General features: G+C 40.3%; 1 protein-coding gene across 1 annotated transcript in view; it reads left to right on the top strand.

The window, feature by feature from the left end:
* ADGRV1 (adhesion G protein-coupled receptor V1) overlaps positions 1-14,044 on the top strand; it is a 487,191-nt gene that overhangs the window by 183,902 nt on the left and 289,245 nt on the right. Inside the window, exons 63-68 of the mRNA XM_019483282.1 lie at positions 37-222; positions 673-905; positions 2,593-2,741; positions 4,642-4,840; positions 5,380-5,599; positions 8,766-9,005. Of these exons, the coding sequence (XP_019338827.1) occupies positions 37-222; positions 673-905; positions 2,593-2,741; positions 4,642-4,840; positions 5,380-5,599; positions 8,766-9,005 (1,227 nt within the window). The remainder of the gene's footprint in view (positions 1-36; positions 223-672; positions 906-2,592; positions 2,742-4,641; positions 4,841-5,379; positions 5,600-8,765; positions 9,006-14,044) is intronic.

The raw sequence follows: 14,044 nt of genomic DNA, 5'->3' as shown, positions 1-14,044 counted from the left end.
TAAACCTCTTCAGCTTTATTTGTTTTTTCCCTATAGGCTCTAGATGATAACGTTCCTGAAGAGAAGCATTATTACCAGTTTCAGCTAACTGGAATCAGTGATGGAGGCATTATAGATGAGTCTAGCAGCACAGCAAATATCACTATGGTTGCTAGTGACTTCCCCTATGGGCGGTTTGAATTTTCACAGGAACTATTTCAGACAACAGAAGAAGAGAAATGGGTATTGAAATAAGGCTATAAAACTTAAAAGATGCCAGAATGAATCTAATATGGATCATTTAGATGATTTTACTAGCTTTTTAAATTAACCTTAAATATCTGATGCTGATTTACTGAAATCCAACCAGAGTATTTTCTGTAAGTGTTTAATACCATGCAGAGGCAGAGTAGTCCCTTCCACAGAGTGATTCCCTGTGGCGTAAGCTTTTGGAGTTTTTGGGATTGACAGAGAGCGGGGAGGGGAAGGTATGAAAGACACGGGGGGGGGGGAAGAGGAGCAATTCTGAATAATTTGATTAGATACAAAAATCAAATCAACATGTAATTTAGAATGTATTTTAATTTAGTAAAGCTTATTGATAAGGTGTTTCTAGAATAATATCCTTAAAAGAAGCCTAAGTAATTCATTCGAAGCTAGAAATTAAAAAAAAAAATGTTTTGTCTTCCTCAGGTCAACATCACAATTTTCCGTTCCGGTGGATACTATGGCCAAGTGCAGCTCTGGTATAAGACATTAAATGGAACTGCAGAGGGGGGCATGGATTTCACTTCCACTTCAGGGGAGCTTGTATTTGAGCCAAATGAGATGATGAAAAAGATTTCGATTGAAATTCTTCATGATGACCTTCCTGAAGGTCCTGAAGAATTTTCAGTTGTAATAACCAAAGTGAAGCTCCAGGGAAGGTAAAGATATATTTCATTATAGAGGAAAAGATTGTTTACAGGAACAAAAACATACTATAAATGGAATCTTGCCTAACTGCAGCAGAGTCCCTGCCTAATTCCTGTTCTGATTTAGTAAAAGATTTCATAACAAGGTAATAAGAGAGACTATGATCAAACTTAATATGGGAACATTCATTTTTCTCAACATGATTTATAAGTATTTTACTGATTGATAATGAAAGCTAAGAGCAGATCCTGCATAAGTTTTGAAGAAGATAGTTATTTTTGGATGTTCTGGAGAGATGCAGAAAGCAAATGGTCTGGGAACTTACATATTGCAAGAAAATGAAGATATCCTATTGATGAGTGAAATCTAGTTATTGAAATTGAGTAAAAGTTATAAAATGAGAAATCCTGTAGTTTTTTAAGAGGCTAGAAGTGATTGTATTTTATATTGAAACAAAATGTTTGAATTGCAAACTATAATTTGGAAAAACACGAATATTTTAAATAAAAGGTGGAGGATAATTGGAAGAAATGGAAACTACAACTCCCTAAAATTAATCTTCACATTATCATAAATAGCCCATCAAAGCTTTGCAATTGATTGTAAAAGTATAAAAAAATTAGAGATTATCTTATCTAGAATGAGGAACCAGAGATTGTGGCTCCCAATTTTACTAGGTCTGTTAAATAAGCTTATGGAATTGCTAACTTTAAAACTGAAAGCTTTCCATGACAAAATCAGAACAAAATCAAAATCTGTTCCAAAGTACAAGGTCACATTTTTCACCAAGTTGACATTTGTGGGTTATTTTCATTTTACTTGAAAATGAACTTTTGCACCAACCCTACTTCTAGCTGGCAAAAAATAACAAAAATACAAAAGTAAAGTCCAAGATTAAGATGAATGCAACCCTTGTCTCAGTCAAACTATTCTTGCCATGCTTATTCTATCTGGCTCCTTCTTTATCTTTTGAAATCATCCACCTCTACAGCTGGCTAGTAGCATGTCTTACTGTAGAATGACTGATGTGTTAGAATTGCCAAAGCTCATTCTACTTGCAACAAATAAGTAACATTTGGTTCAGTTTATACCTGCCAGTTATTCTCAATTTCACAAAATGGAACTATTTTTTCTCTCCTAAACGTGCTACATATGTGTAACATTAGCAGTCTAGTATTTTTGGTAGACTCCTATATGGGAATGTTGTTAAACCTCTCTGAAATCTCTCTTTATGGGGCTTGAAAAGTTTTGGCCTCAATTCCATAACAGACCATTATGGCAACTGTGCTCAACTAATCTTGTATGTCAACAACAGGAGTCATCATACGCCATAGGTTTATTACTTGAACCTGTGCAGATTCAAGGCTTTATGTTTTTATCTTTAGAGACATAATCTTGTTAATGATTGGTTTCTTTGTTACCATCTGTTCTCAGGGGGCAATCAGGCAATTATGTGACTATTTCAGATTGGGTGCAGATAGAACTGAAAAGAAGACAAAAAGCACCCACTTCCAGAAATAGGCTACTGTCTTGCACTAATGTTGGTTTGGGAGGTGTGGGAAGGGAAGGAGGCAAGAGGGGGAATGTAGAAATAATAATTGTAAAAAGAACAAAAATACCTATTGAATCTATAGTCCCATATAGGTTTTGTAAACTATCCCCCTTTATATTTTATGTTCTTCTTTATGCCCTTGCAAGTGGGTTTGATTTTACTGTTAGAGAAGATGGACTACAGGTGGACCAGCCCCCAGAAATAGGAAATGTCTCCACAGTTCGAATCATTATAACAAAAAACGACAATGCAGAGGGTATCATTGAATTTGATCCACAGTATATCTCTCTGCAAGGTGGGTTAACATTTAAACTGATGTTTAAAAAGATGGGCTTATTTCCAGGACACAGAATTGAGAATCAAGTTTTTTTAATTGTATTCTTGTTTCTGCCATAACCTACATGAAGTTTTCTTCTGGTAAGCTTCTAACACCTTTGTTTCTCATTTTGAACCTTTGGTAAATATAGTGTAAATGTCAATTTACTGTTTGCTCAATTACTGTTTCCTGTCTAGGGTGATATGATTTTCTAAATAAAAATAGCATTAGTTTTTTCATTCTCAGTCATTGTAAAAAAGGGAAGGCTTGTATATTGTCTTTGCCTTTGTTGGTAAACATTGTAATCTAGGCCCTGGAACACATTTGTTTAAAGATGCAATAGGTTTTGATCCCCAATCCCAGCAGTTGTGCCATATGGGCACGGCAAAACGTGCAGTTTAGGATGGGGGAATTGTATCCTAATCCTGCCCTTTCTACTCCCCAGGGTAGGGGGGAGCCCAGGATCATGAGGTGGGGCTCCCCCTACACCAACAAAGTAGGGGAAAAGTCAGGTGTCCACAGCTGATTGTTGGCCCTGGCCTGCACCAAGGCTGGTTCAAGACCCTGGTTCAGTCGCTGGCTGGAGCCAAGAATCAACTGAAAGTATTTATTAAAAACATTAAAATGTTGTTATTTATCATCATCATCATTAATAGCAGCATTATCATTAATTTTACTTATGGTATCATCAAAGTTTGCACTTTCTAAGTTTTTAAGTTAAAAGTATATTGCACTTAAAGAGAACATACTGGCATAAATTAATTCTAGCTAATAAGTCCATTAGAGCTGAGCAAGGAACTGGGATTACACTTTTTTTTATGTTACCAATAATAAGCAAAATCTCTGAAAATATCTATACCTACACCACTACCATGTTTGATTCTTGCCTTACGAAGCTCTTCTTAAAGTTTTCCTTCAAAATCCCTTGCAACTCTCAGCTATTTCTAGATGTGGTAACTTGCGTGTTCAGTTGTGGAAGTTGCCTAAAATACATTCCACTCTTGCTTAGTGTACTGCATTAGCTTATCTGCATATGGATCCGGTTTGGCTCAAGATGGTGTCATTAACGTGTACATTTTTATCTTGTTTATGATGTGCTATAAGACTACCTTGAATGTCCTTAACATAATGAATTAATAATTTGGCATACCTGTGTTCTCACAGTTGTCACAGTCATCATTCTGTACTATAAAAACATAATCTACTAATCTGTTACTAAGAAAACCACAGACCAAGACACAACAAAATAAAATTACAGCTGTGCAGTGTCATCATTCCCTCTGTAACTGATTCAGTTATTAAAACTTAGTTACTTGCATTAATTTTGATCAGTGTATATTAAAACTTATAATGGAACAAAAAGAGAGCCTAGGAATGCAGCATACCTTGATGGCATTCAGTGCTTCTTTGCCTACTTGTTTAAAGAAAATATTCAGTATTCACTACTTGCTCCTGTTCTGTATGCCAAAAACAATGTCATATAGCCATGCTTAGAATAGTGCTAGATACGTGCAGCACAGCTCTCATAAGCACATGCCTGTGAGTAAAATATTGAGAGCAGTACTGGGTGCACTCTGGACATGCTCCAAAGAACTGCTCTGTAGCATTTTTTGGGCACAGCTCATGTGAGTGGGGGGATTTGTTTACATAATATGATGTTCCTGAGCACTGACTGCCACAGTGTACAGAACCAAGTGGACAGAACCAAGTACCAGAGAATATCTTGCAGGTGTGAGTGAAAGTGGGCATTCAGGACACAATCACACATTTGGGATGCTTTAGTACTTCAGTAATACCTCAGTATGTATAATTTAAGAAGCTACATCTCAAAAGAATGTGTTCTTTCTGTTCAGTAGTTTACTTTGAATTGCTTTTGCAGTGGAAGAGGATGTTGGGATGATCATGATTCCTGTACTGAGAAAGCATGGAACTTATGGCTATGTGACAGCTGATTTCATCACTCGGGGTATTACTGCACTCCCTGGTGTTGACTACATTGTGAATAATGATTCTGTCATCTTCCGTCATGGCCAGAACCGGAGCTTTATCAATGTTTCTATCATAGATGATGATGAAAGGTAACTGTACTGGATGAATTAATTGTTCATATATATATATTTACTAACCTATTATTGTTCAAAAATATTTTTGAATCCCTTTGAATGTTGCCTGCTTATACATGGAATTTAATAGAACTAACTGCTGTCTCTGCCAGGAATCGGGATGTCTTGTAGCGGTGTTGAAAAATTGAGAAAATTTTAAAATGTAAAAATATCCTTTAGAGCTTCATGATTCTCATAAAATATAATGCAAATCAAGAAAGCACTGGCTTCCTGCTTAGGTTATCGAAAATCAAATTCATATGAATTTGTCAGAAATTATAAAAATGGTGTGCCTAAGAAACTACGCAATTTAATGTAAAAGAATGAAATAGCATGTTTGTTTCTTTCAAATCTCATGGTTTTAGGTGAAGAAAAAAAAAGCTTAATGCAATGTTTTGTTTGTGTGTTTTTCAAATATTGGGTGTATATCACCATTCAGGCAAATGACAAGATTTTCAGGTGTAGTATAGTCCAGATTTTCAGGTTCTCAGAATCTCATGATCTCTTTGATACAGGGAGTCTGACGAGCAGTTTGAAATCCAGCTGATAGGAGCCACTGGTGGAGCAGTCCTTGGGCTCCACCTAGTGAGCCAAATCACTATTGCAAAGAGTGACTCCCTTACCGGAATTGTCCGATTCCTCAACCAAAGCCGAATTATTCTGCCCAACCCCGATACATTGATGACACTGTCCTTGGTCCTGGAAAGAGCTGGATGGTTGGTAGAAGACACCCAGGTAGGTCTTATCTGTTGAAGCATTTTATGTAACTTTTACTACCCATAAATATGTTGGAAGAAAAATGGTATGAAACACACCTAATGAAATAAAAAGATAATAGATTATTACTATCATAACTTTGTATTTTTACAGCATTTTAGGCACAGGAATGAATTTAGTCCTTCATGCCCTTCTAAGAAAGATGATATTTCAGAGACGGAGAACCTGAGATATGAAGAAATTAATTGATTTGCTGCAGGTCACATACAGTAGTTGTTGAAGGTCTGGGAATAAGCTGTAGAGGCTAAGCTCTTCTAAAGTCATTGTCACTGGTCTGCTTAATAGCCCAGGATCCCCTACAACATTCATCACTACAGGCTGCTACTGCTGCCCCCAATCATCAAGGCTTGTGAAGGGAAGCAGCCTAGTGCCACTTGTCAGTGCTGTGATGTTCCTGGTTGCAGGCCTGGGAATCTGAGGCTATTACAACTAGACAAGAGCTTGCAAGAGAATTCTCTGAGTGCAGACGCATCACTTCAACCCTGTATTGCTTACCATTCATGGAGAGGCAATTTCAAAAGAGTTGTAATTTTGACTTTTCTGTGGAACTATAAATACCACAGTTTTCATTACCTTCTGATAATGGTGCTGTGATTCCACTAAATCGAGTTATTCCTGAATTAGAAAGAGAATAATCAGGCCATATCAACTGCAGTGGACATGTTTAAAGTGAAATCTTCCTTTAATAGTGAATAATATGTCCTCTTCTCCTAAGTGGTTCAGATCCTTATCATTTATATGTTGCCCTGATAAACCCTTAACATGTTATGTTGATTTTAATCATAAAACTAAATGTTTGTGTTTTTTGGCTTTAAACACATCACTTTTTCTAAGTTTCCATTGCAGATGAAATATCTTTCAAGGACTAGTCCACAAATCCACTGCTCTCTCTTCCTTCGTGTCCTTCTCCTTGACTAATTTCTACCCTGGTGCTTCTGGGGATTTTTTTTTTTTAATTACAGTTAAATATATATGTGTATGTGTGTGTATGTATATGTATATATTCAATACATACTTGTGTGTGTGTGTATCTATATGTATATATATGTGGGTGGGTGGGTGTGTATACAGCTGAATATGTATTATATATCCACAAAAACTAGCTTTTGAACTGCAGTCTTCAGACAAGTTAGGATCCTGATTTGAACTTTTAAGGCGATACTCTAATCAAAGTAATAAGAAAGTGAAATAAAAATTGACCTCTTTGCATTTATTAACCTCTACATTCTTGAAGTTCTGAGGGTTTAATAATAGTCCTGAGGGTTTAGTAATACTGGATTTTTAGTACTATTGAAATCTTGAAGTTTGTAGTAATATTCAAACTTCCTACTTCACCATTTCTTTTCTCAGAAGAAAGAAAATTGGAGGAAATTGCCACATATTGCATATGAACTACTAATTATATATGACACATTAAACTGTATATTTTAATATATATGGTAGGGGTGTGCAAAATGGACCGTATTCAATTTGGATTTAGCCCAAATCAGGGACAGTGATTCGATTTGTTGATTCAGACCACTGTCATGATTCGATTTGGCCGAATCAGAATCTGAAGATTCAGTGCTGATTCAGAGAATCAGCGATTTGGCCATAGACACAGCTTTAAATGTCTTTTCTACGTTCCTCGAGGTACCAGGCACGGCTGATGAATGCTGTGATGGTGGAGTGGATGGAGCATCCCACAGGAGCGCGGGGGGGCCCGCATGCTTGGCGGTGAAGCCGGGAGTAGACTGTAAGTATTTCCGGTCCACTTCCAGGTCAGCTGCCGAGCATGCGCCCCCCTGCCGCACTCCTGTTTCATAGTAGCTAGGGTGTGACAGGTTGCCCTCCCCAGCGCCATCTTCCGGATCATCTGTGCCTTATGCAAGGCACCCTTGGAGCCCTCTTGGACCTCTGCTGTCCCGCTCTAATCTTGCCTGCCACATCTTGATGTTATTAGTATGCGAGCGGGAGACTACCGATCCTATTGTGTACATTGGGGGTCTCTTCTATAAGGTTCTGCAGCACCCTGCATTTGTCTACGTTGAACCCCATCCTAGTCTCGTCTGCCCACTTTTGTAGTCTGTCTAAATCTAGTTGCAGCCTCTCTCTCTCTTCAAGTGTGTCCACTTCACACCACATCTTAGTGTCATCAGCAAATTTGGATAGCATGCTTTCCACCCCCTCATCCAAGTCGCTGATGAAGATGTTAAACAGTGCGGGCCCGAGGACTGAGCCCTGGGGTACCCCACTGCTCACATCTTGCCAGGTTGAGTACAACCCATCCACCACTACTCTCTGGGTGCGCCCCATCAGCCAATTTTTGTGGGATGCTCCATCCACCATGGGGGGACCTTGGGTGCCCCCAAGACCTAGGAGGCACCAGTTGCTGAGCCAGGGGGAAGGAGGGTCCTTGCGCACTCCCCAGCGGACCTGGAAGTGGACCAGAAGTGCTTCTGGTCCACTTCCAGGCCCACTCCCAAGCATGCTGGGGACCCCCCTGAGCTCCTGTGGGATGGTCCATCCAACCCAGCATCTCAGCATTCACAAGCTGCCTGCTACTTTGAGGTATGTAGTAAAAACATATAAAGCTTCGTCTATGTCCGAACCATTGAATCTCTCTGAATCGATTCAGAGGGTTCTGATTCAATTTGGAGAGGTTAAAGGGTCTCCTGATTCAATTCAGATTGGGAGATTTGGCTGCTGAATCAGGCCAAATCTCCAACGAATCCTATCGGCGACCAAAGCTTTGCACAGTCCTAATATATGGGATAGCATGGGCATGGACATAGGTGCTAAGGCACACGGTTGACAGTGCACAGGTCACAAGTTCAAGGCCACAGCAGAAGCACTCAGAGTGTGACCATGTCAGCTTCAAACAAATCTGTCAGTTCTGTTAAATAATTTGTCACGAGGACATGAAAAAGAAGGAAGGACCATTCCTCAGATCCTATGCCTCCAGTACAGGATACATATATAGATATAGATGTGTGTGTGTGCGCACGCACACACACACTATAATCAGATATCAGAAACAGAAATTCTGTGGAGAGTATAATAAGTTTTAAGTTGTGTGCTGTTTCTTTGTTGTCGGGCTGTTACAATATTGATGCAACTCTAAATTTGAAACTATCTTCCACAGATATATTGGGACATTTTAGGACCCAATTCAGAAGAAGTTTTATCTCCCCTGAATAGTGACATTGGTGACCCTGTGAATGGTTCATTCTATTTTGGAGAAGAAGAAGGAGGTCTAAGAACTATTAATCTGAAAATCTATCCTCATGAAGATGTTGAAGTCCAGGAAACGTTCATTATTAGACTGAGCCTTGTGAAAGGTGAAACTGAAATAGACCGGAAGGCAGCCAACATTACATTACTAGTAAGGCATTCTTGCTTTTCTCCTGCCTTGGGATGGCTCCTGCAGAGCTTTTTCAATTTAATTCAATAATATGCCTCGTTTGTTACTCGTCTCTTTCATGTCCTGCCCAGTTAGTCCAGCCCTGTGTTGTGGTTTCAGATCTGGAAGTATGGAGGCAATAGATCCATTAATAAAGGTTGGATCCATTAATAAAGTCTTTGGCCTCTTCCAGTTTTCTTGGTTTTCTAAAACTGGAAGCATGGAATGGAGCCTGGTGTCCAGACTCTTGATTTACTCTTTCTTTTTTCCAATGTCTTTTTCCTCTCTCTAGTTTTGTAAGTGAACTAGAGTATAATAAGAGAAGACAAAAAGAGAAGACATCCAGATACAAGAGAATAAGCCATATAGGTAATGGGCAAAAGAAAGGAGAAGGTAGGAAGGGAAAATGCTTGCTGTGAGGATTTGCAGAATAAAGGGGTTTTTGTTGGAGAGAAATGAAGCCTACAAGGAGGAAGCAGGATAATTCCTTTTGCCCCCGCAGGCTGAGGTGGTGTTCTGAATCAAACCCCAGCTTCCTCTAAGCCTTGGACCCAGATCATTACTGTGCAGTGTCTCCTGGCTTCTCACTCAGTACAGATACCTGCTATCCTCACTCTTTATGGAGGACTGTGAGAAGTGAGCATTCCAAACTGCATTTCAAATTAAAGAGTGCAAAAGGACAACAAAGGATTTTCAGGTATTTGTGTGGTCAGTCTTTTATAAAACTGTTCCCTCCCACACCCATTTACCTTGAGCCTGAGTTTTCAGAAAGCATCTCTCTTGAGACTCTTTTTCTTTCTTTGGCACTTTGATCCTAGTAACTAAAGTTAAATCCAGGTTAGGGTCCACTTGTTTGGCCTTTCATCCCTATTTCATCTCTCCTGCCTTTGTGGAAAGCCACAGATCTACAGTGAATTCCTACATAATGAAATAATAAGTATGTGCTGACCAGTAGGAGAGCACCTTTTATTAATGGATCTCTGAGTAGTTCAGGAAAATTCAGTGTTAATTAGAATGATAATTCATTTATGAGTCAAACTGATTTTTTATTTGTTTGTTTGTTTGTTTGTTTTTTTGTTTGTTTGGGGGGCTTTGCAACTTTCCATTGAGATGTAAAGTGATGGTTATGGATAATGGCATGCTATTCATTTCCAGAAGGCCCGATTTTCAATTTGCTGTTAACCTTACAGCAATTTCTGCCCACCATTTCTGGGTATCCTGAGCATTTCTTGCTATTGTAACTCTCTCTTCTCATGGAGCTTCTAAGAGCCGTAATCTTCTCTTTAGAGGGCTGCATTGAACATCCACCAAAGGGACACTCATATCTTCCCTCTTTCCCATCTTCTCTATCCTATCCCACATAAAATCAAGGATTAATGTTTTCTGACAATGTTTCCTTAATTCGTCCCCACCCCCCACCCCCCAGCAGGAAGGAATTATTTGACTCCCTGATTGTGTTTCTGGAGAGTCATGCTATTAAATATATTACTTTAACATAATACACCCTGATTTCCTTATTGCAGGATAGGAAGCTTCTGTCTGTAGATGACAGACAAAACTTAAGCTTGATTATCTTCATTCTGGAACAGTTCAGTCTGTTTTATTTTGGAAGGCTGTAACAAGGAATTGGATGCCCTTAACAGTACAGTGGATTGAATTTTGTAGCCCGTTGACCTGGGATCAGACTGGATGCTTCTATTCAGGACTTTTGAATAGCATCTGTTTGAGGCACAGCAGTTTTACACATAGACGCATCCAATTTTTAAAACTTACTGGGCATCTCCTCACACCTTTTGTGTAGCATTACTGGTTATATCTATATTTTCTCCATAACAGTTGTTCATTAGAAACACCTGGAAACACCAGCTCTGATTGCTGCTAGGATATATGACAAGGCACAATTGTGCACTGATAATTCTTCTGCCCACTCCCCACAATTCTACATTCCTCCTACTTTTCTTTCTGGATAATTTTTCCCATCTGATTTTGCTAGCATCTCTGCACTGGAAGCCTCCAGAAAGATTGAAGCTAGCCTTGATTCTCAGATCTCTTGCCTCCTTACTTCTGGTAGCTGGAATCATAATGTCATCTGTAATTGCTGTGCTGGATGTAAAAATGCTTTTTAAACAAATAAAATTAACAGTAAGTAATTTTGCCTGTCCAACAGAATAATAAATTAATACAGTTGTTGAGGGCAATTTTATCTTATTGGCATCTCAAAGTGCTCTCTTAAGCAAAAATGGAAAGATACAGTAAGAAAAGGGGCACTTCATTGAATCTGTAAAGCTGCATTACATTGACTAATATTATAGCTGAGCCTAGTTTGTGATATCCTCCTCATTATAGAACCTGAAATAAGTGGGATTTAGGCATTCCCATAGTATTGAAAATCCTATCAGGTGCCTGTCTGCATCTTTGAGTACCTAATGACTTTAAATTTGTTATTCTGTGTGCCCAACTACCATTTAGTAGCAAAAATATTCACTAAGATTGGGCTGTATAGAGAGGAGAGTTAGGAAGGAAATGCTTAATTCCTGTTAAATGTGCAATATTAATTCAGATAGATAGATAGATAGCCTGAAACTCCGTATTTATCTACAGCATACAGAAGAGGCAGTAACACAGTGTCACCTTCTCTGTGCAGTCACAGAATTACTTAAATATTATTGATCTACTAATATCTTTGACAAATAATGAATATTAGTTATCTTTCACCTATTGGATATCTAAGTGGACTCGGACATCTAAGCCTGTATACAGATGTTCATTTGTACTGGAAGAAATTTCTTCTGGTAGAAAAATGGCCCAGGAGCCAAATTGTACAAATGTTCCTGTAGTCTAGCCCTAGGACTAGAGAGCTTCACAGGCAAGCTCTTCAGCAAGGAGATACTGGGCCACCCCTGCTCTTAAGAAAACATGTTCATTGACAGCCTCTCCTCCCCCATGCTTGGCAAGGGGACAGGCTGTCAAGTGGCAGTTGGCAGCTGATAAAAAGCAGCAGCTGCCATAGACAGCTAGGGAGTTTCCCCCTAGAAGAATACCTCCCTGTCATGCCAGTCAGACAAATCCCCTGGTTTTTCCTGACAGGAGAATACCCCCATCCCTTGCAGTCTTCTGGGCTGGCCTAGAGAAGTGAGGCGGGGTGTGTGAAAGCTCCAGAAGCCTTGCAGCATGGGCACAGCAGCCTGCATCAGCCAGTGCTGCTCTGGCCTGACCCAGAACAGTGCAGGGCAAGGCAGGGGTCACTTTCCCATGGCACTTTCCCACTGTGGCACAGCAGCTTGCCTTACCCAGGATTGCTCTGGGCCAGCTGGGTGGCACAGAGAAACTGGTGGGGCTAGGAAATGGGAAGCCGGGCTAGTGAAAGCTTCTACATGCCCAGCTCCCAGATTCTCCATCTTCCCCTTGCCCTCCTGCCATGTAATAGTAGTATGGCAATTTAAAAGCAGTGGGCTGAGGTTTTCCCTGAACTTCACTTCTAGCCACTGGCTTTTAAATTGCCCACTGCAGTGAGGCAGCAAAAGGAAGCCAGCAGGAGCCAGGAACCAGATGGAGGACATTTTCCCCAAGCCCTGGTCCCAGTTTCTCGCTTTTAAATTGCTGCCCTGCTCCTCACCTGGGCAGTGGTGTCCGGAAGAAGAAGCCTGCGAGAATGACCAAAGTCCCCTGCCTGTTTTTGAAACCAGGGACCTACCCGGTTTGGAGAAGAGGCAGGGAGGAGCAGTGGCGGCTGCCCCCCTCACTTCTCAGTCTACCAGAGGTGGGGAGGAGCCCCTCAACAGCTTCTCAAGTTCAGGGTGATTCCTGTCTGGGGAAAGCACTGGAGCCTTTTCCTCAGCTCCACTCCTGGTCCTCAGAAGGAGTTTAGCTAGGGGAAAGTATACAGACTCTCAATTCCTGAGACAGACTCCCCAAGGAGCAATTTAAACCTGGTTGTTCCAGGGTTGTTTTTCTCCTGGAACAGCCATCTTTTGTTCAAGGAGAAATAGCCTGAAAGTCTATACACTTTTTGGTTTCTGTTAAGAAAACAGCAATTCTCCCAGCAGAAGGTGAATGTCTGTATCTAGCCTAAGCTTCTATTTCCCCCCTGTTCGTGGAAAGCTGTGCATCTACTGCATCTATTTTTTAAACATACCATCATCTTACCCTTAAGATTGAGTCTCAAAAAGCAGTGAAGATGAGAAGGATGCGTCATGTTTTGTATTACAATTTTTCATGGAGTCAAGTAGGGTGGAATGGGTGGAATAGGATCACACTTAGGTATCTGAGTCCACTTGTGTGTAGTGGGTTGAATAGACTCTGACCCCTAGTTGTTATTTAGGAGTAAATAGTAAACGGTATTTAACTAGTCCAGTTGACTAGTGACTTCGTGTACAGTTTGTTCATCGTTAGGGAAACAGTGAAATTCAGTTTCCAAACCTGTTCAGTTTTCAGTCTGCAGTTATTGAAAACAAGATGTCCTGCCAATATCTACTGTGACTTTTTGTGTGTCAGATGGTCACTAATCCTCTAGAAACTAGTATAAATCCACAGACTGCAATCCTCAGTGCCTGAGAAGTGACAATTTTTCACCATCAATATTTAAAGGAGACATAATGGCATAACTGTCGCTTATTAGTTGGTATCCTTTTGTCAGTTTTCTTCAGTGATCCAGTCCTCAAGTGTTTAACCAATTATTGCTTTCTAGACCAAAGAGTGTAAAGAACTCTCATCCCCATATTCAGATCTTGTCACTGTGTGGGCCGGGCCCCAAGCCCACCCTCGTCGCCATGCGCGGCGGTGATTCTGATCCCATTCTGGCTGCCATGGGCAAGCCGGGGGCGAACCGGGGTCGTACCAGACCTGTCTCCGGTGCACGCGGGCTGTGGCCGTCAGCCTGGGCATGCAGGGTGGGAGAAAACCGCAAAGCGGCTTGCACACGTGAGTTAGAATTAGTCACGGAGGCGTAACGGTTGATTGAAAAGATTGTTTACTTACACCCAAAGATGGTATCGGTGTAGGCTGGATAAGTTTCCAGGCAC

This window comes from Alligator mississippiensis, chromosome 3, assembly GCF_030867095.1.
Source record: "Alligator mississippiensis isolate rAllMis1 chromosome 3, rAllMis1, whole genome shotgun sequence".
NCBI lineage: Eukaryota > Metazoa > Chordata > Crocodylia > Alligatoridae > Alligator > Alligator mississippiensis.
The sequence above is the reverse complement of the archived record's forward strand: the minus strand, read 5'-3'. Positions and strand labels throughout refer to the sequence as shown.